The sequence below is a fragment of the Camelus dromedarius genome, chromosome 14 (genome assembly GCF_036321535.1).
Source record: "Camelus dromedarius isolate mCamDro1 chromosome 14, mCamDro1.pat, whole genome shotgun sequence".
Taxonomy (NCBI): Eukaryota; Metazoa; Chordata; class Mammalia; order Artiodactyla; family Camelidae; genus Camelus; species Camelus dromedarius.
Window position 1 is genome coordinate 36,784,455 of NC_087449.1, and position 27,077 is coordinate 36,811,531.

The 27,077-nt window shown below is 52.8% G+C and overlaps 1 protein-coding gene across 1 annotated transcript in view; it reads left to right on the top strand.

The window, feature by feature from the left end:
• TRABD2B (TraB domain containing 2B) overlaps positions 1-27,077 on the top strand; it is a 211,729-nt gene that overhangs the window by 153,100 nt on the left and 31,552 nt on the right. Inside the window, exon 3 of the mRNA XM_031465080.2 lies at positions 20,642-20,788. Within this exon, the coding sequence (XP_031320940.1) occupies positions 20,642-20,788 (147 nt within the window). The remainder of the gene's footprint in view (positions 1-20,641; positions 20,789-27,077) is intronic.

The window sequence follows — 27,077 nt, forward strand, 5'->3', positions numbered from 1 at the left end:
CTGCAGGACTGCCCGGATCGGGGTAAACAGTGCCCACAGGTGTGCTCTTATCACTGGTTTCATGACCCTCGGCGCTGGAACAAAACTGTAAAGGCCTCTAGGGAACGAGTGATGCTGCAACAGTGATCACAAGCTTGTTGGCTATTTAAGGTCCATGTCCTCGGTTTCCTCATGGTAAAATGATGATGATGAAACTATTTCATAAGTTTGTTAAGGGAATTAAAAGAGTTTAAAAAGGAAAGTGTGGTAGGGACATTATCTCTAACTTTCACAGCAACTGCAGGAAGGATGTCCCCATCTGGCCAGCCCAGGGTCAGGAGGGAGCAGGATTTGTTTCCACACCCATGTCCTGCGTCTGCATGTCCCCTCCCCGCATCGCCGCCTGTGCTGAGGAAGCTCAGTGGGGGGTGTCCTGAAAGGGGCCTGTTTGAGCCCAGAGAAGAGAGAGAGAGAGATTTCCACCCCCAGGTGTGTGGGAGGGAGGAAGAGCCAGAGCAACGCACAGTATATGGGTCAGGCCTAGTGTCCCGCAGGACCCCCCAAAGAAGTGCACGCACAAGTGTGTGTGTATGACTGTGTGTGTGACAGTGTGTGTATGACTGTGTGTGTCTGTGTGTGAGAGAGGTGTGTGTGTGACTGCGCACACACAAACCTGGGGACCTGTGTCCATCTAGGTGTGTGTCTACAGGAGACTTTGTGGTGTGTTTTGGAGCATGGCTGTGGGTGGGAGTGTGGGCATGCACACATGTGTGTGCGTCCCTGTGTGAAGGTCTAAGAGAGCAAGCCCACGGCCCAGCGCCTGGGGTTGGCCAGTGAGGTTAATTACATCTGGTTGGCTGGAAGTTAATCAGCGGTGCCTTGTTGTTCCAACTCCTGCAGGATGTTTTCTTCCTCATATGTCTACGTCCACTTTTGGAGAGGGCTGATGACAGCCTGGAGGGTGTGCAGAGAGGGTGTGTGGGGTTGGGGGTCTGCACAGAGCAGTTCTGGGGGCCTGTAGGCTGGACTGAGATGGGTGGGCAGGGTCCGGTCCAGTGTGAAAAGCGCTTTCTGGAAGTTGGAGTGGTCTGGGGTGGGGTGCAGCTACTCCAGACCACTCACTCTTCCTGCAGACGCTTGGCACGGCCAGGACCTCCAGGCCTGGGGAGACCGGCAGGCTCCTTCCAGTGCTGAGAGCTGGAGCCGTGGTTCCTGCTCCCAAAGCCGAGTCCTGAGTCAGGCTCCCACGGGTCCCCCACCAGTCCTCCAACAGCCTTGGGCATTCTTCTACCCACTTTCTACCCAGAGGAGGACTTGGAAGACTGAGAGAAGTGAAGTGGTTTGTCTTAACTCAAACCCAGAGCTTGCTGATGTGACTCTCTGGCCACCTCCCAATGCCCTAGTGCAGCACCTTATACAGAACAGCATTTGCTGGGTAGCCATCGACCCCCTTGCCGCCTGCGATTAGCACCGCTGTGTGAGAGTGATGCCCCAAGCATCTCATGCGCCGCCCCTGCCGGCTGAGGGTGAGGGCCTGCACTTATCAGGGGGACTTCCTACAGGAGGGGAGCATGGGGGAGGGGCAGGGGTGCCAGGCAGGGCAACACAAGTGCCTGGGGCACGAGGAGGGGGAACAGAGACCCAGGAGCAAGGAAGGAACAAACAGGCCAAAACTTTCCCCACTCCCTCAGTGACCTTGGCAAGTTGTTCAACCTCCCTGAGCCTTAGTTTGTTATTTTTCAAACTGAAATATTCATCATTACAGGATTGGGGAGAGGATTATGTGAGATTTTATATGTGTGTGCGTGTACAAAGTTCTCAGTATGTAATAAACGATATCCGTTGACTTATTGTTATTCCCATGTCGGGAGGGAGGGCAGGAAGTGAGGCCAGCAGGGTAGATGGATGGGAGCAAGGTGGGACCGACTGTTGCTAGTCTTGCCAAGAGCAGCCGGCCCCCCTTCCCTGCAGGACCTCTTTCCTGGTGCCCTGGTGAGTTTGGAGTGGGCCGGGCCCTCACTGGCTAAAAAGGGAGCAGAAGGATCCACAGGCACATCCTAAGGTCTGTCTAAACATGTGCTCCTATGCTGTGTGACCTTGGGCAGTCCCCTGTCCCTCTCTGAGCTTTGTGTGTCAAGTGAGCAATTGGATGAGGTGGTGTATAAGCCCCACCTTCCCTTCTTCCCAGCACCCACACCCTGTTGCTGAAGGATTGGAGGCTTGGGGGCTCCATGAGCTGTCACTGGTAATAAAATGCCACCAGGTTCATTCATTTATTCATGTGCAAAACATTTACTGAGTACCGTTTATGTGCTGGAGTTGGAGAAATATCAGTGACCAAAACAAACATCCCGGCCTTTATGGAACATCCTACCTTCTAGAGAAAAGACATGTGTTAAGTGAGTAACTAGCATTTTGTGTTAGAAGGCAGTGACTGGAGAAAATGATAGTGCCTGGGGTGGAGGGTGACCACTGTAAATGGGGGGGGGGGTCAATGTGGACCTCCTGGAGAAAGCGAGACCTGATGGAGAAGGTGTCAGCCCCGGGTGTTCCCTCCTGGGCGCTCCCAGGCCTATGGCTCCCTCCTGTAAGAATTTCCCCAGTGTATCCCAGCTGCTTCCTAGGGGAGAGCAACCATGTCCGATTCCACCTCTGCTTCCCCAGAACCCAGCCAGGGCTCAGCCCACATAGGTGCCCAGAATCCTGTATCTACAGGATTGATCCACACAGGCCTGGAGCAGTAGCCTTAAACCTGGGGTCTGGGAGGCTTATCGCTGTGTTTCCCCACACGGGAAATCCTTCCTGGCACCTCCCACCCTCAGAGGGAATATCAGCCTGGCCAGCCCCAGACCCTGCACAGACATTGCCAGGGGCGACAGACCCTGCTGTGTTCATCGCCCAGCACAGAGTCCGCACCAGGCCCAGAATTCCATCGGCTGCCAAATTCCAGGGCTGGAAATAATGAGGCAAATTGTCCCTCACCGCTGATTGACTTTCAAGTTGCTCTGCTAAACTGGGTGCAGTTGAAGTTTTAGCAAGTCTCCCAGGGACCCCAGGCAGCTTCGGTTTCAGCCTTGTAAGGAACTGTTAAGATCCAATCAAAATAAATAAAATCAGATCCAGGAAAGCGATGTGTTTGTGACTGCAGACAAAACACTCAGGATATTCATGCCGAAGCCCAGCACCCCGCTTTCTGCGGGAATTCCTTACACCAGACTGGCAGGGACCCATGATCTCACCGGCATGTGCTCTCTGAGGCTTGGGGCCATCATGAGCCTCCTGCCCCTGTGAGACTGGAGAGGAAAGTGCAGGCCTGCGTGAGCACAGACCTGGTGACTCTGAAAGTCCCAGACCCAGCTGGCAGCAGGGGGAACTCTGGCCCTGCCCACTTGCAGGGCATTTACTGGCCTGCCACGTGCCTGGCCCTGCGGCAGCATGAAGGACACAGGGAAACAAGTCCCCAGGAACACCTGGTGTAACTACAGAATCAGAAGAACCAAACTGTGAGATGCCAAAGCCATAGAACACAAGTGATGAACACCAAGTGAGGGCAGGTAAACTGTCACGGTCACAGGGCGTCAGATCCACTGCGCGACAAGTAGGGCACGTGAAACACCCACTCCGAGAATCCCCAAGCTGGGAGCCCAGAGACGCTCTTTCCAAATGCTCTCAGCCCAGCCCCTGCTGTTCTGGACACACTGGTGAAGCAAGTAACAGCCAAGACCAGGTTGAAGAGAGAAGTACTCTCCTCTCTGCCTGCTCAGGAGGCTGCTTCCCGCCCCGCCAACCACCCCCTCACCGGTTCCCCTTGGCCTTCCCAACATCCTGTTTGATGCTGCAGCTGAATTTTTTAATCAAACCCTAAAAGAAAAATCAAAGGTATTTGGGAGAAAAATCACACGCAAAGCCAAGAGCCAACTCCCCAGTCCTAGGTTCAGAGGGACCGGCAGGGAAGACACCACCAGGCCTTCCTGCAGGTAGACATGTGCCCCAAGAGCATCGGGCAAGCCCTCCTGTTAGACGGGGAGAAACAGGTCCCCAGCAGGAGAAGAAATCATCAGGGTCACTCCAGGGAGCCGGTCAGAGGCGTCCCGAGGTCCCTGTTCCCTCTCGCCAGCTGCCCGGCCCTTCCAAGAGCCATATTCATCCTTGACTGGTTGGCACCTTGTCACCACTCTCCAGGCTTCAACCAGCGCAGCCAGGGGTCAGGTGGGGCCTCCCGTGTCCCACCGGTGCCAGGCGGTACCCGCAGGCGGGTAGGCCTGGCTGAGCCGTCCTTCCTGGCTCGGCTGCCCCCCACGCCCGGCCGGCTGAAAGGCCCCCTTGTGTGGCGGCCGGGCCTCCTGGCCGCAGCGCATGGCCCGTTCTCTTACCTCATAAACGGCTAATTTGTTACATATTTTCTGACGCTGTAAATGGGAGAACAAAGACCTTTTCTCTCTCATATTTTTGTTCAATTATGTTTGTGGGGGAACCTGATCCCCTTCAAAGGGGGGCCGGGGAGCTGGGGGAAGCCTCCCAGGCTTACTGACCTCCCAGGCCTGCTCCTGGGCCCAGGCTGCTTGGGCCTGGGTGCGGCCGAGGGGCCCTCTTCATGTCCCATGAAGGGAATGGGCCCTCATTGCCAGAACAGAGGCCAGTCTCAGAAGCAGGTCGGCTCCTCCAGCGGCAGACAGAGCTCCCAGGAGGCAGACCTCAGGACTGGAGAAGGAAGGCCTTTTCCATGGTCCACCGCCGTGCCCTGTGATGACCTGGCCTGGGGACAGGAGGGGAGCTGCCACCGTGACACTGACACCCATCTCCCCGTACCTGCAGCGTGTCCCCCAAGGAGATGTGGCAGGCACCTAGAGTGAGTGGACTTGAAAAAGAAGCCCCCCAGCTGAGAAGCCCTGGGCTGCATGATTTCTGAGGCCCCTCTGAACCCCGAGACTCAGGTCCTCATCTAGGTTCCCTGTGGGCTCTTTCCATGTCTATCCTAAAAGCATGTTTGCTGGCATTAAACACTAGCTCTCCCCGAATCAGGAGCCAGAAGGCTGGGGAGACATGGACTCTGGAGGCTGCTCCTGTCTGTCTTTCCAACAGCTGGCACCAGCCTCTCCTTCCTTCCTTCCTTCCTTTCTTCCCTTTAATGGGTGGTTGCCAGTGGCAGGTCTTGGACTGCGTACTGAGGATGTGAGGATGAGAAAGCCAACATGGTCCCCACCCTCATCGTGTCTCCACAGCAGTGGGCAGAAGGCTGCTCGGCACCTGGCTAAAATGGCCAGCCTATCTTGATTTATCCACTGCTTACTGGCTTTGTGACCTCAGGCAAGTCACATGGCAACTCTGTGCCTCCTTTGCCTCATCTGTAAAATGTTATCAAAACGGTAACTATTTCACGGGGTTGTTGGGGGCTTAAATTTTTGAAATATTTGTAAAGAACCACATGTAGTGTCTGGCATTGAACAGATAATTATTCAATGGTGGTTAAAATTATTAGGATAAGCGGACATTAAACAGATGATTACATGCGTCAATATACGAAAACAGACTATTATGAGCACGCTGAAGAAAGATCATAGTGTATAGCAGGGACTTGAATGGAGGCCCCTGAACCGATCTGGGCATCAGGGAAGGCGTTTTCAGGAGATAATGCTTGAACCACTATCTGAATAATAAGTAGGAGGTAATGAGACAAAAGAGAGGAGTGATGGGAATGGGACTCCTGGCAGAAGGACCAGCACGTGCAGAGGCCCTGAAGTGGGAAAGAAGGAACACATTCAAATAAAATCTGTCAAGGCAGCGTATTGAAAATGCAGAGCAAGGATGGCAGGAAGCAAGATGAATCTGAGGAGGCTAGCGGGGCCCACCAAACAGAGCTGAGAGGCCGTGTCAAAGATGGCAGTGGTTATTCCTCGAGCAGAGCAGAACCAGGAAGGGTTTAAGCCTGGGAGTGCTGTGGTCTCATTTATGTTTTTTAAAGATGATGCCTACACACAGCATCCGCTTTCCCTGCTAGTCTCAGGACTAATGGGTGCCCATCAGGTCAGGGAAGCTCAGGGTACCAGGTGCAGTCTGGACCCTGGGCCTTAAGATCCAAGATCACCTTGTGCAATGCCTTCCAACAGCAAGTGGAAATAAAAGTGAAAAGGAGAGGGTGGAGGGGGATGAGGGTGCAGACACAAATATGGCAGGGGCCAGACCCACAGAGCCTTGGTGGACCAGCCTAAGACTGAACCATGGAGAATGATCCATGGGGCCCCTTGGTGTCAGAAAGGGGCAGAACTAAGTCACATTAATCTGAGTATTCCTGGGGCTCCTGCGCAGTGCCTGACCTAGAGGGGGTGTTTGTTACATGTGTGAATATCAGTCTGTGGTCAGGGCTCTCAGTGGTGTGTGTAGTGCACAGGGCAGTCCAGACGCCTGTCCTGAATCTATCTGTCTATCTATCTCTGTCTCCATCTCCATCTGATCTCTCTCTTTCACACACGTGTGCACACACACTTTCTTACACAACCCTCTCAGAGCCGCAGACACAGCCCAGAGCAGAAAGAAACTGGTCTGTTGCTGCCCTTCTCAATTGCAGAAGCACACGAAAGAAGACAAAGAAAGACTGGAGCTGAAGGCAGGCCTTCTTAGAGGAGGTGAGCTTCCAGGTGGGACAGGAGGGATGTGGGTGTGGACAAGCAAGGGCCAGCAAGGACCCCTTCCCCAATCCAGCAGGGCCCTGGTGGCTGGTCCAGGCCCAGCAATGGAAGATGCCAGTTTGGGCCTGAGGCCCCAAAAGAAGGTCACAGGCAGGGAGTTGAGAGGCTGGCCCACTCCTCCCTCCACCCAAAGTAGTTTGGCCCTTTAACCAGCACTTTTGGGGATAAGGACCCTCTGTTCGCATCAGCTCACACTCGCCTGCCCTCCCAGGTCTGACCTGCGCAGAAGGAGGCCTTGGACAGCCCTGAGTATTTCCCGTCTGCAGTGTAAGCAGATCTTTGCTCATCCAGAGTATATCTGACTTCTCTGTATTCTTTTCCCAAGACCCAAGGCTAAGATTTCAGTTTCACATTCTTTTGCCTTGGGTCTAAAAACATTCTTCTTTTCTGTGGTGGGGGATGGGAGGAATAAGGGGGCTTAGGAGACCTGAGCCGCCCAAGTAAAGCCTCATTCCTGCTTTGGTCTGCTTCCCCCGCTTGCTGTGTGGCCTTGGGCAACTTCCTGCCCTCTCTGGCCCTCAGCATCCTCTCTAGACAGCAACATCCTACACAGGATCTAAGGACCCTCCCTCAACTGATGCTCTCTGGGCAGAGCCAGAGTCTCCCCTCTTGCTGCCAAGAAGTGTCTCCTGTGACTTTAAGATAGGCAAAAAGCGGGAGCAGCTGGGCCTGCATTTCAGTTTGGTCCATGAGGCCAAGTTTGACGCAGCTGTTGCATTTGATGTGCTCTAGCAAGAGTACGTCCCCTGGACTGTCAAGGCCCCAGGTCCCATGCCAGCCCTGCCCTGTCCTCTTTCCTTCCTGCCATTCTGATCTTGCTCCTCTTCCGTGCAGCTGCTCCCCCAGGTGGAGCTCAAGGCTTTCTGAAGTGGAGGAGGGGGGGGTGAGGACCCAGCCCCAAAATTCAGGGCAGGGGAGAGGGGTCAGTGGTGGGCAAGAGGAGAGACTCAGAGCCCTGAGTTGTAGGATTCTAGAACATCCCAGCCAAGAAGGAGTCTGAACTCTAGTCTGCCTTCACTTCCTCAGAGCATCCCCCAAGTCCCGGGCCCAGAGGGGCCTCCTTACCTCTCCCAGCCTAAGGGGGCTGAGACTGTCTCCTGCCTGCTGCCTGTGCTCCTCTGATCCTCCCTCCGTAGAGCCGTCAGGGGGCAGCTTCTGAATCAGAAGTCTGACTGGTGGTCCCCTGCTTCAAAACTTCCATGGCTTCCCATGGTCCCTCAGATAAAGTCAGCTGTGGCTCCCACCCTGGCTCCCGCCTCCAGTCCCAGCTCACAGCCTTCACCGGCCACACACTGCGCTCAGCCCAGGGGATCATCGTCACTGCCAGCTCCACCCAGCCTTTGCGTGGACCTTGACGGTGCCTGAAATCGCTCTTCTTTCTCTTCTCATGGCAGACGCGTGCTCCCACAAGGTATCACTGCAGACTCCTCTGTGAGTCCCGTGTGCAGTCCTCCCCCGCCGGGTGAGCCCCCCTCCCACTGCCCTCCCACAACATCGCATCCATCCCTGTGCCAAGCTTTCACGAGTGATGTTAGCATCTGGTCGCAAGTCTTCCTTGGTGCCTTGTTCCACCCCACCCCTGACTTTGAGCTCCTTGAGGATAGAAATGGTGCTGAGTTGGTTCCATGGCCCCAGCACCCAACACCAGGCCGGGTACTGATCATTGAGGAGTGAATGAGAATCAACCCACGTGTGCTGGCTCCTGCCCCTCCTCAGAGCCACCCCACTGCTGCTTAGGGAGCAGAAGTCTCTTAAAATGCCATGGGAGGACAATAATGCTTTCCAAGGGTTTTAGAATGCTAGCTCCCTAGACAGGGAGGCCAAATATAATTCTCCCCATCTGGCAGATGAGTGGATTGAGGCTTGGGAGGAGACAAGTCTGGCCCATGTTCTCATGGCAGCACACCATCAAAAGAGGCAAAGCAGGAACTCCACACAAGCCTGTATGTGTCAGGACCTAGATCTGAGCCAGAGTCAGAGCCCTGCCCCTTCTGCTCTGTGTGGTTTGTCTCTGAAGCACTTGTAGCCTGGACTTAGCAAAGAAACAATTTCACTCAACAGTGTCAAACCAGCCCCTCCCCGCCTCCCACCCGGGGGCCACCTGGAACTGCCCGCTCCAAACCCATCCTCCTTGGCCACTGCCCAGGACCAAGGCTGAGCAGAAGTCTCCGCCCTGCTGGAGGGCCCGTGAGGCTCCTCCCTCCTCCTTGCAAATTGGTAATTGCTGTGTGGTCAGACCAGAAGGAATTAGACAAGCCCTCTAGGAATTTCATACTGATTTTGCAAATGAAAACGGAGACTTGCCTTTTGAAGTCTAGGCAGCTGTGTCAGCAGGCAGGTCTGAGACAGCAGGAAAAATAAAAACTACATACTTCCCACCAGTGGATACAGCGGCTTCATCATAATAACGATGATGATGGTAACCATGGCCACCGCCGGCTGATCGCTGCCGTGCAGACCATTGTCCCTCCGTGGGTCTCAGTCTGCTCCTCAGCGGCTCCCCATCCATTTCCACCTCCACAGGTGACGAGCCCACTGCCTGAACATCCAACAGGGAAGGGCTGAGTGGAGCATGGAGCCCGCAGCCTGAGACCGAAGGCCTTTCACCGCTGGATCCCGTCCTGGCCTAACTGCTGGCACATCTTTAAACGCGCTGTGCACTTCCGAGCCCCTCTACCTTGGACGTGCTTTTCTCTCAACCCCACTCACCCTATACAGCTCGGCTTAAAGCCAGATTCCTTCCCTGGCTTCCAGGCTGCATCACAAACCCTCTGTGAGCCCTCAAAGGCCCCTGATTTTTCCTTTTACCGTTAACTTATCATTGGGTTTTATAATTACCTATTTATCTATTCATCTCCCCCACTACCTTGAAGTTCCTCAAAGCTCTATAACTGAAAATAGGCCAGCCTAGATGATTCTCTGGGACTTTCTGATTTCTTTTCTTCTCTTTTCTTTTCTTTTCTTTTCTTTTCTTTTTTTTCTCTCCATATCCAGTATGTATTCAGTTTAGGAGATCAGAGGTGGTTACTGAGGAGCAAAAAAAAAAAAAAAAAATGACAGGTTTTGACTGGGAAGAGCTAAGGCTGGAGCCACCTCACCCTAACAGTGGGGGAGCATGGGATTTCACTTGCCTCTCTGAGCCTTGGTTTCCCTGTCTAAGAAATGGGGTCAAAAATGTTGGCCTCACAGGGCTGATATAGAGAGTATATGAGCTTCCCTATGTCAAGTGCCTGGAACCACCAACTGTGTAAGTCATGAGATGGTGAAGTGTCACTGTGCTAAAATGTTGGGCTCATAGAACATGACAAGCAGAGTTGAGAGGTGCTCCCACATCTTCGTGTTTGGGGACCCTGTGACCAGAAAGTGGGTCCCACAACTGGTTTGGGTCAGAGCCCACAGCACCAGAATCTGGGTCTCCAGCCTCCCTCGGGCTTATCTGTGCCTAAAACTGAAAACCAAGGGATTCTTTTGTCATCCAACAGGGCAGACTCCACACAAACTCCTTTCCGGAGACCCCAAGCCTCTGGGCCTACCAGCCCCAGCCCCAGCCGGCTATCAGCCTCCCTACCCAGCAGAATGCTAATCTCCTCCTGTGGGTGGCTCTGAATTTATGAGCATTTCCTGGCATGACTTGAAGGACAGAAGAGGAATGCTGGGATCTGTAAGGGTGGTCTTTGGGTGGAGAAACTAGGCATTCAGAGAAAAGAAGGAAAGAGAGCTCGGGTGAGTCAGCCTCCGCTGCCTGCCCAGGAGAGCACGGAGGGCCCAGCCAGCCCACACTGCAGGGCGGGTCGAGGATGTGGTGGCACCACCGAGGTCCACGGAGCAGGGAACTTCTGTGCTAGAAGCCAAGTCCAAGCCCTTGGGTTGTGGCTGGGGTTTGGGACAGGGTGTGGGGAGGGGACGGAGGCGTGTGCTAAGGGCCTCCTCTTTAGGAAGACAGCTGTTTTCATCTTCAGTCTCATCTCCTTGCTTCACACCGGCCTCCCTGGACTCCATATCAACACAGCCACTGCAGCTACCCCTGCTCAGCCTCTCTGGGACTTTCCATCTCACTCGGAGGGAAGCCAATGGCCTTCAGGGCCCACAGGCCCTTCAGGGTGCACTCTCCACCAACCTCATCATATCTCTGTAACGGCATCCCGGAAATCCTCCTTACCTCTCCAGATCGACCTCTGCCCTCCCTGTTCTGAGCCCTGAGCTGACATGACATCACCTGGCTTCCCTTATCCTGATTTCAGTAGGAAGCACTGGCAGGGGACAAACAGGCAGAAGGGGAAGGGAGCTGGATATTTCTTGCCCCCACCCGCCCCTTCCTCCTCGCAAGCCACATGGTCCAGGCCATGGAGCAGTAGCTGTGTTCCCCTCCCACGTCTGTGGCTCTGGCCAGGTTCAGGTCTTTGACCCCCCCGCCTTTCCCTTTAAGGCTCAGGGGCAGGAAAGCTTCGCCCTGCTGCTACCCCTCTGTGCTCCACCACCCCACCCATATCTCTGTGAACAGTCTCATCATTCAATGCGCATCAGTTACCCTTTCAGTTGCACTTACTGAATTGGCACATACTTCACTGGTCGTGCACCATCTGTGTTCTGCTGGGTCCCTGCCTAAGACAGATCTCATCGACTAGTTCCCCCTCACTCACTCCTCTCCAGCCACACTGGCCTCCTTCCTGCTCCTCACACCCATTAGGCTTGTTTTGCCTCAGAGCCTTTGCACTTGCTGTTCCCTCTGCTCAGAGCACTCTTCCTTCTCTCGGATATCCACATGACTACCCCTCATCTACTGCGGATTAGATCTCATCTCCAGTGTCACTTCTCGTTGTGTCTTTCCTGGGCATCTTACCTACGACGTCAACCCCCAGCACACACACACACACACACACACACACACACACACACACACACACACACACACACACACACACACACACACACACACACACCAGCACATACACACACACACACACACACACTTCCTATGTTTCTTGCATAATTTTCTCCTTAGCAACTGTCACTCTCTAACCTAGATATTGTACTGGTTGTTTTTATTTATTGTCAGCTTCTTCCTACTGGAGTGAAAGCCCCATTAGAGTAGGGATCTTTATTTGCTGTGTTTTCTGCTGTCCCTGCAGGGTATGGAACAGCATCTGGTACGTAAATGCTCGATAGATATTTATTCAATGAATGTGTGAGTTGGTCCTTTTCAAAGGTGGGTAAACCAAGTCTCAGGGAAGGAAAATGGCTTGTCCAGGGCTTTATGTTGGAGATTCAGATGGAGACTAGTCCTACCTGCCAGCCCAGAGCCAGTCCCTGGCTCCAGGAAACCTTGTGTTTATTTGCAGGCCTGCTGCTCAGAGGCTCAGTGGCTCGGTGTCTGGAGACAGGATTCTGTGTTGGGGGGCCAGGGGACTCAGCATACTGAGCAGGAAGCGGGGAAGTAGTCGGCACTGCTTTGGTGCTGTCAATGGGGCAAGGAGAATAAATAAATAAGCCTCAGCCAGAGCCTGGCAGGCTCTAACCTTTGAGGAAGTCACCCCTAGGCTGGAGAAACCTTCCTGCAAGGCAAAGCTGTCCTTCACCCCAACCCAGATCAGGGCTGACAGACAGGTGAACCAGGGTCCAAGAGCCTCAGCTTCCGCCTCTGGGCCCTGTGGGTACTGGGTCCTGGCAGAGGGCTGCTCAGGATGGGGTTCCTGGGGTCAGTGGTCCAGCTTTTCATCCAGGCCTTCATTCATTCTACAAATATTTCTCAAGCGTCTGCTATGTAAGTATCAGGGACTGTGCTCTCTGCTGGGGAAATAGCCACAACCAAGAAAGATGATTTGCCCGCCCTTGGAGTGTTCACTGCTGAGTAGGAAGAACAAGCATTAAATAATAATGAAGCTGAAGGAATGCATCGGTCCAGGAAGCATCAGTCCTTAGGGGTGCTAAATAGGGGAACTTCCCGGCCCACAGCCCAGGGCAGTCCTCTTGAGAGGGGACCTTCTGCAGCCGAGTGAAAGGGGAGTGGGAACTAGGGGGTGGAAGAGAGTTCCAGGCACAAGGGAAGGAAGGGGGAGGTCCTGAGACTGGGAAGGCAAGCTTGGCAGGGAGGAGCTGAACGAGGTTCCATTAAGCAGGGCAAAAAGTAAAAACAGCTCGAGAGGCCACGTTCCAGGTGGGATACCTTGGCCAGGTGGCCAGTTTCCTCTCCTCATATGTCAGCTCTGAGCAGGCCCCATGGCTGAGAGTCTAGCATCCCTTCTCCTTCCCAGCTAACCACTCAGAATCTGGGCCTCACACCCTGGCCCCAATTTATCTGTCTGTCTCTCTTTTCTTCCTACAATGGTTGGCCGGAGGCAGCTTGGCCAGTCAGGCCCAGGCATAAGCAGAAAGAACCCAGCACCTGTCAGCTGGACCTGAGTTTGAATTCCAGCTCCAGTTCTTTGTGTGAGACCTCGTGCAAGTGCCATCACCATCCTCAAAGCCTCAATGTCCTCACGTGTCATGTGGGAATAACAATCCATTCTCTGGAAGGATTATGGTGTGGGATAGTTTCTCGACATCCTTACCCTGACTCATGGAACCTGGCATGCCAATCAGCTCCAATCTTGTCTCCCATCACTCTCCTTGTTTGCTCAGCTCCAGGCACCCCAGCCTCAGCTCCTCCTTGCATATGTGCTGGGTCTTTGCACCTGCTGTTCCCCCTGCTCTCTTCACTCCCTGCCCCCTTTCCTGTTTCATTTTCTCTCTGTAACGCATACAGTATTTGTCAGGGTTCTCCAGAGAAACAGAGCCAATAGCATGTGTAGATAGATAGATAATACATACATATATACATACATACAGATTGATTGATTTTAAGGAATTGGCTCACACGTTGTGGAGGCTGGCAAGTCCAAAATCCGCAGGGTACACTGGCAAGCTGGAAACCCAGGGAAAAAGAGCTGATGCTGCTGTTCAAGTCCAAAGGCAGTCTGCTGGCAGAATTCCCTTCATCAAGGAGGTGGGTCTTATCTATTAAGGCCTTCAACTTATTGGATAAGACCCACCTTCATCCAGTTACTACACAGCATAATCTGCTTGACTCAAACTCTACTTCGTTAAGTGTTAATCTCATCTAAAAATTATCTTCCCAGGAATATCTAGAATGTTTGACCAAGTTACCAGGGCCTAGCCAAGTTGCCAAAATTAACCATCCACCCCTTGTCAACTTGGTATCCATACAATATCTCTTTAAACCATGCTTACCTCCAAATAGATGACAATGAGGTCAAACTTCTACATGATGAACAATCCTGCATACAACCCAAACATGCTCCTGCCTTCCCCAGGAGAGGATGCAGTCTTTAGGTGGTGTTTATGTCCTCTTCTCCTTGATATACTGTAACTTAAATACAGTACTCAAAGTACTTGACTTAACAAGACTTAAGTCGATGATATAAAGTCAGTATGTCTTATGTTATATGATGAGAGAGAAGAAAAGACAAAAGAGAGAGAAAAGAGAACAAAGATTTACACACACACACTCTCTCTCAACAAAATACGGAAGAAACAATCCCGACAAGGAGAGTCCTTGTTTCTGTAACTGGTCACATGATGTTATCCGGTATTTGTAACCATCTTCTGTTACCACCACCACTACCTGTTCCCTTTGCCTTCTGCAAGCTCCTCAGCGGGTCATGGTTCTTTGCCTGGTGGGATGACCCAAACCTTCATTCCTGAAGGGTCTGGGCCATATGACGTCCTGCCTAGTTTGGGCTGTTGTAGTTTCCCATTCAGGTTAGCTGTGATACTACCACAGGGCGGGGTACCACTAAGAGATGCCCTAAGGGATGTCCTGCACTGCAGCCCTGCTCTGCCTCACCTCACATCGGGGAGCAGTGCAGTTTCTCTCAGTCGTAGGGACCCGAGCCCCGGCCAGCACAGTAACTCCCTCCTTTGCATGATGATTCAGAGGCATGAGGCGCCCAAAATCATGGAGGGGGGAGGGGTGTGTCTGAGCTTCCAGTTCAGTGAAATCATTCCTGTGTTTCTAACATACTAAATATTAATACTTTGCCAATTATGTTATTTATTCTCTATTTCCTCCCCAGCAGACAAGCTCAATGAGAGCAGGATTTGGGTCTGTTTTGTCCCTGACTAAACCCCCTGACCTAGAGCAGTGCCTGGCCCACGGCAGCTGCTGAGGGGATTGGGGCCTTTGCTGTGATTTCCCTGTGCTTTGGGGTGGCTGAGAGGGGACAGCCCCTGCCTGAGAGCCAGGCCTGTCTCAAATGTCCCTCCTGACAAAGCGGGTCCTGCCTTCCCCTCGGGACGACGCTGCTGGGCCAACAAGTGAACACAGGCCTCGGTGTTCGCCCTTCCAGCCCATCCAGGACTGTTTACTAGACTAATCTGGAACAATAAACCTGTCCCCACCCTCCTGGCGCCTGCCTCCCTCCATCCCAGCCCCGTGTTTGAAGATGTGTTTAAATTCCGGGCCTACACTCAGCAGACGCCGCGGGCCAGCTCCTGGCCTGCAAGCCCCAGAGAGGGGGGCCACTGGGATGCTCAGGGGCTCATGGTGGCCGGGCTTCCACACACGGCCATCCAAGGGGAGCAAGGCGGCTCTCGCCTTCACCCCGTGTTTGTTATTCTATGTCAAAGCCTTATCATAAACATTATCCTAGAGTGGGCCACCGAGGCTACGGGCCAGAAGGGTTTGTTATTCTAAAGTGGCCGGGAGCAGAAGGCGTCAAGGCCTGGAAGCCTGAGCAGAGCCAGGCTTGAGGATTCAGGGTGAAAGACAGGGAAGCAGGAATCAGGGCAAGGCACTTATTCCTACCTGCTCACCGAGCCTTCTAGGCATCTTACCAAACAACTTACCAACCATCCTTTACCGTAATGGTCAGTTGGCATATATGCCTCTGAAAGGAGCTCCGTGTAGGTGGAAACCCAGTGCAATTAATCCACCAACCCCAGATGTCTGCAGAGAATCAACAGAAAGTAAGAGTTTGTTGAATGACTGAATGAGTGAGCATACCTTCCCTGTGTCTATTGGAAGCACCAAGTATGCTCATGATGGAGCACATGTTACTTTGAAGCCCTAGTCAGAGGAACCCGGTCTTGGGCCAAACACAATTTCATAGCCCAGCTCTGTGTTCTATAAGCCCTGTGGCCTTAGGGCCCCCTCCCCTCTGTTTGTTTGGCTTCCCATCTGTGAATAGGGATACATCCCCGCCGGCTCTCACTTAGGGAGAGCAGCAGGAAGCCCAGAGGGCAGCAGTGAACTAAGAAGACAGGTTCCAGGGCTGGACAGCCCAGGATTCAAATGCACATCCCACCCCTCTTCAGCTTTGTCACCTTTGATAACTCTTCGCTGCAACTCTTTTTTCTTTTCCAATCTATTAAATGAAGCTAATACTAGACCTACCTCAGAGTTGCTGTGAAGACTAAACAAATTAAGATGAGCTGAGAGGGTTCCCGACACGTAGTAAGTGCTCAATAAACCTAGTGATCCACGTAATGAATGGTGAGGACCGCTTCACAACTGCAAAGGATGGACCGGGTGGGAGGCGGAGAGGATGATTCAGACTGGGCCTCCTTCCCTCTGAAGTAGCCCCTGAATACCTAATACTCGCAATGATCAGAGAGGCAGGCTCCCTGCCCTCACCAAGCTCTCGGTCTAGACAGGCAGGGAACAGGGAATTACTTGAAATGGAAGCTTCAGTGGGATAAGTGCCAAAATCAAGGGAAGCTAGGGGTCTGTGATGGGGGCATCAAGGGAAGTCTGGAAGGACAGCTTTGGGTTTCAGTCCCAGCCCTACTACGCCCTAGCTGTGCCACACTAGGGGTGCCTCTCGAATGATCTGGTCTCCATTTTCTGTCTCTGACATGTTAATAATAAATACTCCTCAGCTGTTTCTGGCTATTTCACAAGTCTCCTGAGAGAAAATGGGTATGACAAAGTGTGTGGGATGAATGTGGACTGCGTCAGGAGACATCCAGAAATCCAGCCCCAGACGTGGTCCAGGGCACAGCAAAGGGGCCTAGGCTGGGCGTCGGGAAACAGGGAGCCCACTCCGCCCTCAGCACACCATGTGGCCTTGGGCAAGCTTCATCCTGCCTATTCTGGGCCCCTGTCTTCTCTCCTCTTCCATATGAAGAGGGCATAGGAAGCGACCAGTGGTTCTCAGACTAGGCTCCAGGGCACCTGTGGGTTCCACAGAGAAGTCGTGGAAGCCAGCAGCAGAGGGGGACGTTGGGCCAGCGGGACTTCGGGTGCTAGCCTGACTCCCTTACATCAAGCAGGGAAGTTTCCATTTCTATCTCTTACACATTTTGAGTTCCGAGTAAGGTTCTTTTGGAAAACAATGAAATAAAAAAGGATTCCGTGGCTACAAAAGGTTTGAAAAACCACTGGACCCTAGGGGCCCTTCCAGCTTCAAGCCCAGAAGGTTCTGGTCTATTTTCTTCCAAGTTTTATTTAACAAGCATTTATTCAGCACTTACTAAATGTCAGGACTGTTTTAGCACCCTGCATATTGTAACGTGCTTTGTTCACTAGGATACCTCCCAGCTCCACAGAGGCCATGTGACTACGGAAGTGACTCTGTGTGTCTAAGAGGGTCTGGGACCATTTCCCCTCCCGCCGGGTCTTCTGGGCACCTGAGCCAATGACCTCACCTCAGGCCAGGCAGTGAGAAGCAGCAGGGCAGGTGTGCGCAGAGCAGGGTGTGGTCACAGGAAGTCTGTGCATCCCAGCCCCGCAGAGGAAGCGAGCGCTCCAGCTCGACATGGACGCTTTCCTCCCAGGCATGTGCCGTGTGGGAGGAAGTGCCTGTTGCCTTAGCGATGTCCACGGCAACAGGGCCACTGCCTCCTGTGCTCCATCCCCAGCCACTCTGCTGACATCCACACCCGGCGCCAGGTGGCTGCAGATCGGATTTCAGGGGTGGTGTCCAGAGCCCGGAGGCCTGGAGAAGGCCCATTGGTGGGGTGGTGGGGTCTGACCTCATCTCCAGCCAGCTCAGTAGGGGAGCAGCCTGGGCTGCCACCGCTCATTGCGATCCAGCTCTCCTGCCTGGCCAGAAACAAAAGTGGGAGGGGTGGGTGGAGGTGATCTCATAAGCACGAGCTTGGCCCCATTGCCCAAGACGATATTTTAGCTAGACTTTGTGTGCCTATTGCCTGAGCTTTTCTGTTCAGATTAGGTGTTCTGGAACCACGTGGCTAATGCCACTGGGTAGATATTTCTGCCACACGGTGGCAGTGTGCCGCCGGTGCAGAGAGAGTGAGTGCCAGAGTTCTAGGGGCTAGTCTCAAGGGCCTACGGAGCAACCTTGAACTAGGAATTGACCACAGCAGGGTCAAAGTGCTAAAGAAAGAGTGAGGTGACACCCTTTCTCTGCCAAGCTCCCTGCTGAGTGCTGCCAATGCAAAAATGAATAGGATGCGAGTCCTGTCTTCCAGCAGCTCATAGCCTAGGTGGGGAGACAGGTAGCTAAATGGCAGTTACAATCTAATGTTCACGCCCTGCTGGTGGGAAGCACGGTGGGTCACTTGTCTCTCACCACAGCTGTGCTGTGGGGCGTTTGCTCAGATGTCTGGGCCCAGCTGCAGGCAGGCGGGCTCAGCTGGGCTCAGCTGGGCTCACTTGCTTGTCTGGGAGCCGGCTGGCCATTGGCTGGACTAGGACGTCTTTGGTGGGACAACGGATGCAACTGGGCTCTGCCCTGTACGTCTGTCACCCTCCAGCAGCTGGGCTGCTCTCCAGGCAATGTGGACATGCAGGAGGCAGCAACAGCATCTTTGTGATGCTTCCTCCAGTTGGCTATGGAAGCTTGTAATGCTGGCCTCCATTTGTCATGCAGCAAGTCCAGAATCAGAAAGTGAGGGAGCTACAGAGTTCCATGGCCAAGGGCATGAATGCAGGGAGGGGTTAAGGTTTGGGGTCATTACTATATCAGTCTTTCACATAGAGAGACCATGGAGCTCTGGGGAGGGGCCTCCCCCAACCCCCAGGTGGGCAGAGAGGCTTCAGGGAGGAGACATCTGAGTACAGCCTGGAAGGCCAAGTCTGAATTTGCAAGTGGGGAAAGGAGGCAGGAGGTTTCCTATGCACAGGGACCAGCATGTACAAAGCCCAGAGACAGAAGATTGCTGAGAAGTTGAGGATTTAGAGACACAAAGGCTGGGTAGGAAACGAGGTCATTGACCACATTAGGGTCCAGGTCACTGCCTTGCAGTTTCTACCAAAGAGCGAGGCCTTTATCCTGAGGGCAGGACACCCGTGAACGTTTTGAGCAAAAAAAGGAGAAAAAGAGAAAGAGAAAAAACATCCAATTTGTGCTTTTAAAAGATGACTGTGGCAAAAGAATATGGGATAGGTGGGAGGGGAGGAGGTCTGCAGGAAGGAGGATGGGTTGCAGTGGACCCAGTGAGAGATGCTAGGATGCTTGGGCCTGGATTGATGTTGCCTGAGAAGCTGCAGGGCTGTCATCCAAGATAGAATGCAGACAGGATGAGCAGGGCCTGAGCACTGCTGGGCAGGCTGGGACTGGGCAAACAGCAAAGACAAGTGGCCCGAGATCACCTCCTGACGTTGTGCACAAGAATTGCAAAAGTCTGGGATGCACAGTTGTGTGGAACTAGCTCCAGTTCTAGCCGTGCAGAAATGGGCGTGTCCCTTCCCCTCCTGAGCCTCAGTTTTCCCATCTAAAATGGGACATTTTATTTTTTTAATTGAAGAGGAGTTGATTTACAAATTGTTAGTTTCAGTTGTATAGCAAAGTGATTCAGTTATATATATTTTTTTCAGACTAAATTCACTATAGGTTATTACAAATGAATTTATTTTCAAAACAGAAAACAGACTCACAGACATAGAGAACAAGCTTATGATTACCAGGGAGGAAGGCGGTGGGGGTGGAGGGATAAATTGGGAGTTCAGGATTTGCAGATACTAACTACTATACATAAAATAGACAATAAAGTCCTACTGTATAGCACAGTGAACTATATTCAACACGTAATTGCTTATAATGAAAAAGAGTATAAAAAGGAATATATATATTATATATATATGTATAACTTTACCACTATGCTATACACCAGAAAGTAACACAACATTGTAAACCAAGTATACATCAATAAAACAAAATACAACACCAGACTGACAAAAATGGAAAAAAAAGAAGTTGTAATAAATACACACACACAATGGACTACTACTCAGCCATAAAAAAGAATGAAACAAGGCCATTTGCAGCAACATGGATAGATCTAGAGATTCTCATACTAAATGAAGTAAGTTAGACAGAGAAGAACAAATAACATATGACATAACTTATATGTGGAATCTAAAATATGGCACAAATGAGTTTATTTATAAAACAGAAATAGATTCACAGACATAGAAAACAAACTTATGATTACCAAAAGGGAAAGGGGGGAGGGATAAATTAGGAGTTTGGGATTAACAGATACACATTACTATATCTAAAATAGATAAACGACAAGGTTCTACTGTATAGCACAGGAAACTATATTCAATATCTTGTAAAAACCTATAATGATAAAGAATATAAAGATAATATATATATAAATAACTGAATCACTATGCTGTACACCAGAAACTAACACAACATTGTGAGTCAACTATAAGTCAATAACAAAAGAAAGGATTGGAGAGGGGAAACAAAAAAGGGGAGAAAACCAACAAAGGTTCTCAATTTGCAACATCATTAGATAAGATGTTGATGCTTGGAGCAGGAGTGAGGACCCGTGAGGACAAGGGCTGGAGATGAGAACAGGCTGAAGGCGGTGAGGGGCCAGCGAGTGAGGAATAGAATCTGCGGACCTTGCTGGGGGCGCCAGCTTGTGCTGGACCCCACACACACTCTCACACATGCCTGTTGCCCCGAGGTCCAGCGGGAAGAGGGCGGGTCCTGGTGGGGTCAGGGACCTCAGCCAGGGTCCCTGAGCACGGCCCTGACCCCTCTCCTCCCTCTGCGCAGGTGCTGTTTGCCCTGAACCAGACCCTGCTGCAGCACGAGAGCGTGCGGGCCGGGAGCCTGCAGGCGCCCTACACCACCGAGGACCTCATCAAGCACTACAACTGCGGGGACCTCAACGCCGTCATTTTCAACCACGACACGTCCCAGGTGAGGCTCCCCTCACCACTTCCCCCATGCCCAGGCAGCCTCCAGGGCACCAGTCTCCAAGGCCAGGCCCATAGGAGGGCATTTATTAGCCCCTACTATATGCCAGGTGCAGGCAATCTTCCCTCCAGCCACGGTAAGCAGGAGCTGTTGGTATCCCCATTTTACAGATGGGGAAACTGAGGCTCAGGGAGGGGAAGAGACCTGCTGCAGGGCCCATGACTTACTAGTTGTTATCAAGTTGTCAGGAGCAGTGCTTGAGCCTGGTACATGTGACTCTGGGGCTTAGACCCTGGAAGCTGAGCCTGTAAGAACAGAGAGGCCTCGGTGAGGCTCAGTCCAGTATCTGGGGAGATTAAAGCCCAGGGAGGGAAAGCTTGAGTCCAGCCCAGGACACTCTGCCTCGATCCGAGTTATCCCCAGGCTGCACAGACCTTGGCTGGGAGCCGAGAAGCTGAGCACGGCCCCACCAGGCTTCCCATTGCCCTCAGGATAAATTCCAAGATTCTTTATCTGGCCTTCAAGACCCTCCGTCTACATCCTCGACGTCCTCGGACAGCTTGGGTCCCGGCCACACGGACCTCATTCTGCTGACCGCTGCTACCTGCAGTGCTTCCCCGCACACCTTGCCCTTTGCCACCGCTCTGCTTTTGTTCGTATCCCGCCCTCCTGGTTGCCTCCCACTCGGCCGTGGTCTAGTGTCACCTCCTCTGAGAAAGCCCCTGACACCCTGGGTGGAGGTAGATTCTCTCCCGGCACCTCTAGGTCCCCCTGTGCTTTCTGTGTCCAGTGCTTGATTATCCATTCACTCAAGAGGCAGATGAATTAGTCAGAACAGGCCACTTCCCTTCACAGGACACTGCAACAGCTCCCTATTTTCTCATAAAGCCAGAGTGTCTATGATGGCCTGTGTGGCCCCGTGGTCATTCCCCACCCCTAACCCCACATCCTCTGCCTCCCCCACACACGACATGAGCCCCCTCACACACTTTGCCTTTGCACAGGCTGTTCCCTCAGCCAGGAAGGCCTTTCCCCAGGTTTCCCCACGCTCTACCTTTAAGACTTAACTCAGGTATCATCGTCTCAGTGAGGCGGGCCCTGACTTCCCTATCTAGAATCACAGCCTGACCCTCGCTCCCCAACCTCATTGCCTTTATTATGCTCCACTTTTCCCCATAGCCTTTGTCATCTTCTTGTACTCACATATCTTGATTCATTGATCAGTGATTTTTTTAAGTCTGTCCTTTCCCACTGCAGCGTAAACTCCCGAGGGCTGGAATTTGGGTCTGTCTTATTCATTGATAATTGGCTAGAGCAGTGCTTGGCCCAGAGCAGGACTTGGTAAATATTTGACAAATGAAGGAAATAGTTTATAAATGCCAGGCAAGTGCTGTGAAAAGGGATATGGTGGACAGCCAGAGAGAGCTGCCCTCGTGGGGCTGATGGTCTTACAGGAGAAAACGGGAGGTTCAACCAGCTATTGCACCGAAGTGTGGTCCTTGCTACCAGGCAAAATAGAGGATGCTGTTGGAGCCTGTGGCAGGAGCAGGAATTTGGATGGGCTTGCGGGTAGGACTGGGACAGGGCTAGGAAAAGAAGGAAAGATTCCTGTGAGATGAGAGGTCAGAGAAGAACCTGTACTGGCCACAGACAGGAGGTGAAAGTATGTTTCAACAGAGGAAACCATGCGAATGAGCTGGAGGAAAGAGACAGCAGGAGGAGGGGCGAGACTCTGGGCCAGAGGCATAGTCAGGGGCCCCCCTAGACCCTGAGCTCCCTGAGAACAAGGGTGCATTGCCCTCTCTCATCCTGGTGCCCAGTGCAGGGTTTGGCACAGAGCGAGTATGAGCAATGCCACATTGGTGAATGTAGGTGTGTGTTGTGCTCAGTGCATTGCAGAGTGAGGGGGGAAGGACCCAGAGGCCCTGCCACAGGAGGCTCGGGTTTTGAGTGCTCTGACTCTCACTGGTAGAGGAGAGAGGGAGAACCCTGAGGGCACGAGGCTCACAGGTGCTTCACCAACCGTCTACGCTGTGACGGAGCCTGACCCTGCATCCTCTGCTGGGCAGAGGCTGGTGAGCCCTGGGCAGCCAGGGAGCTGTGTGGCTGAGAGGGACTGGGTTGCCACTTGAGATGGCCTGAGAGGGATGAGGTGTGTACTGGACAGGATCCAGCCTGAGGAGGGCAAGACTTTAAGCTGAGAGAGGGAAGAATGGAGTGACCTCAGGAATGACAAGTTCAGATTTTCTTTGAACCTGTGTTCAGAACTACTGATATGTCTCCAGCAGGTGAACTGCATCGGGGGTCTCCTGGCAGTGCCTGTACGTAAGGAGGGCAGAGGGCACAGGTAGATCGGCCCACCCAGATTAGAAGAGCAACCCAGGCTGCACCGAGGGGTGCCCAGACAGAGTCTAGCCCTTAAGGGAGGGACTAGGCAGTCCTGCCCCCAGACACAGACAAGCCCTGTGTCAGGCTAGCCAGGCTAAATCTAGTGCTCACATGCTAACAGAGAAGGGGTCTGCAGCTGGAGGCCTTGAAGGACAGGAGAGCTGGAGGGGTGCTGTCAGTGCCTGCAGGTGGAGAAGGCTTCAGGGAGAAGGTGGTATTGGAGCTAGGCCTGAGAGCAGAGTCTGCAGGTGGGGACGAAGGCAGGGGCTGGCAGGCAGAGCGAGCAGCCTGGGGGCAGGGGGTGGCATAGGAAAGTGGGGGGTGCTGGGAATGATGTGCAGAGCAGTAGGCAGCTCATGGAGGTGAGGGGGTGGTGAGAATGCTCACTGAGGGGCGGACACTCTGAGGTATTCAAGCCAGAGAGGGATGGGGTCAGAAAAATGCCTCTGGATGCAGTGCAGAGGCTGCTGGAGTGGCCTCTGGAAGCCGGGGCTGACAGATCCAGGGCCCAGGAGGATACCACTGGGGGACACAGGACAGGCACACCTCACTCACTCTTGGTCGGCTCTGCTTCATCTCCCCACCATCCCACCTTCAGAAATGGCTGAGGCCCTGGCCTCCCACAGCTCTCCGGCCACTAGGCCTGTCAATGCCCCCAAATCAGCAGGGTAATCCACAGGCCCCTCCCCTGGGAAGCCTTCTCTGTGCCCCCAGCCTGCATTAGATGTAGCCTTCCATATACATTTATCGTCTATACTCAGACACTTTTGAGAGTGAAATGTCAAATATAATTAAGTCAGAATAACTAACAGGCATGGAGCAATCTACCCTAGCCATGAACCTGGACTGTCCTGGACAAACCAAGACATGTGGTCACCCTGTTAGGTGCCTCCTCCCTCTAAAAGCACACGCCCACAGTGTTCTGATCCCCACTGGCCGTGAGCCTCATCCAGGGCAGCAGACCCAATTTGAGGTTACTCTGTGGCCTCCTAGCCAGACACAGGGCTGGACCTATGGAAGTTCTCAGAAGATGTCCTTTGGATAGACAGAGTAAAGGAAAGGGATAGGAGGACACTGAGGTCGTGATATCAGCAGACCTGAGCACTTGACCACCAGACCTGACCCAGTCCTGGTTGGGGGTCAGGGGAGCCCCACAGCCCAGCTCCAGCTCTGCCTGGTCCATCTTCTCCTCACTCCATCTTGGACCCATCACTCTAGGGCTCTGGGGACCTGACGTGTCTCCTTTAAAATGTTATCATGCGTCCTGCACTTGAACTTGTCGTGGGAGATTTAAGGCTCCCAACAAGCCTAATGACATCATTAATTTGCTTCCATCCAGCTGGGCCCAAACCTAGGCCTCATCCTTGGCCTCAATCCAGGGCCCTTCAGCATGAAACACGCAGAGAATGTCAGCCAGCTGCTGGGCAGCCCAGGGAGCCAAGGGGCTAGCCCGGCTTCTTCATGGCTATGACATTGAACTTTCTGGTTCTTGTCCTTGTTAATTTTTTTGTTTAGCTCCCTAAGGAATGAGTGGAGATTCATCTCCAAATGCACACTCATGGTCAGGGAGCCGAGGACTAGGGAACTGGACACCTCACAGGTCCCAGGATGAAGGCCTCTGCCTGGACCCTTGGAAGCAGGGGAGGGAAGCCAGATGCTGCCTTCATGGCTCTCTGATGCTTCTGAACACCATCTCTCTGTCATCTCCATCTCTGACTCTGTCCAAGGCCACCCTTCACTGCAGCCTCTGCCGTCAGAGGGGAAAGGTGTGGAGCCAGCTCCACTCTCCAGGCTGGTTGTGCAAAGCTGGTGTTTAGTCCACACTTCATTGTGCCAGGCGCTGTGCTAAGCACTTTCCAAAACTGATCTTGTTTAATTCCTACAACAACATTTATAACCCCTATATGACCAGTTTGGAAACTGAATCTCAGAGAGGCCAAGTAACTTGCGAGTTACAGAGGCCGCCCAGCTGGTACGTGGCAAAAGAGGGATTCCAGCCCGAGCTGACCCAGCTGTCTGACTTCAGGACTTACATCACAAGCTACTGCCTGCAAGCCCGTGCACTCATTCGTTCACTGATTGAGTAAATACTCATTTGTTGGTACAACCTCATCCCATGTTCTCTTCCATACCCAAGGAATGGAGAGAAGCCTGTGCCTGTGAGGGCCAGGTTTCCAGAAATAGCCCCTCTCAGTCATAACTTCTCCTGTGCCCCTCCCCTTACTTAGAAACCTGCTGTGTTTCCTGCAGCAGCAGCAAGTCTGAGTGCGGCCTGTGTTGTCAGAGCTGCCAAACATCGCTTCCCATGGTTGGGGGAGGGAGTAAGAACTCTGTTCCTTCATGTATCCATTTACCAGACAGTCTCCAAGCACCAACTTGGTGTCAGCCCTGACTGGGCACTGTCAGGGCTGCTGCATACAGTTGCACAGGTTGTGCACTGTCAGGTTTGAGGCACACCGGTCATATTATCGTCCTGTTCATCCCAGAACAGCAGACCAGGAGCGGGGCAGCGAAGCCCCACCCCTCTCACTCTGGGGAATGCACTGTCCTTGGCCAACAGATAGCAGAATCAGATGGCCCAGCCTCCCTTGAGTCCCTTGAAGTTCAGCCTCTGTTGATGTCTCCGTTTTCCTCAGAAAGAATGTTGTTGGCAACTCGCCAGTAGCTCTAGAGGCCATGTGGCTGGGCTAAAACCTGTGGGAAGTTAGCCCCCTCATGCCAGGCTCTCCACCAGCCCAACCTGTGTGCTGGCCCTGGGCTGGTGAAGGCAAAGAGATGAAAGGTGGGCACCGGGTGGAAGCCCAGTGAGCAACAGCTTGGAAGGTAGAATGACACTGGTGGGTTGTGGGGAAAGAGAGGGTACATTCTTTCTCGCTGCCTCAGTTTCCTCGGTGGCCCATGGCTTCCTTTCCAGTCCCACCCACATGCTGGAGGCCACAGCGCCAGAACACCTGGACCTGCCATCCAGGTTATCCAGGTTAGAAAGACAACATGTTGGCACTGGAAGAACACAGGAGGAGGCGATGTGGTGTGGAAGGACAGTACCACTTTATGTTCAAGGCTCCAGAAACCTGTACTGGACACCTACTTTATGCCAGGCATCGGAGGCCCAGGAATGACCAAGATGCTGTTCCTGAACTCAAGGACCTCTCTGCCTAGTTCAAGAACATGTCAGAGATGCTGGCCCCAGGGCACACAGCTGGGTGTGGACATAGGGCAGAAAGCAAGGAAATATGGACAGTTACAATCCAGGTTGTTGAACAAGCCATCGTTATGGGAGGAAGACTTGGTCCTGGAGTTGAAGTTTTTAAGAAGGGATGGAAGGGTTTGGGTTATATCCTGGGAAGTGGTGGAGCTGGGGATGGGGGGTTAGCGGTAGCAACAGGAGGTGGCCAACTAGGGCTCATACACTGGGAAAACCAACGTTTATGACCCCTTCTCTTGCCTCTGTAGGATGGGGTGGGCTGAAAGTTGTCCACAACGGCACCCATCATCTCCTGTAATCCCCCACAATACAGTTTTCCCCATCCTACAGATGAGAAAACCGGGACTCAGAAAAGTTAAGTAACTTGTCCAAAGTCACACAGCATCTCAATAGAGCCTTGAAGCCCAGGTCAGCCTTTCTGCTACACCAGGCAGCTCAGTTGACCCTCCACACCTGAGGCTAAACCAAATTTTCTGTACATGCCGGCACCGGCCTCAGTGCTGCAGTGAGAGCTGTGAACTGGCTGAGTGCGGTCTTTCCTGCGTGTCCAGAGGCTGAGGTCCAACAGGCAGAGACGCAGGAGTGATGCATAGCAGGGGGCGGTGTCCGGGCTGCCATCCTGGCTCGCTGTTTAGTGAGCTGTGTGACTCTGTTCCTGTCTCTGGACTTTTCACTCTTCTTTCTTTATTTTTAAAATTG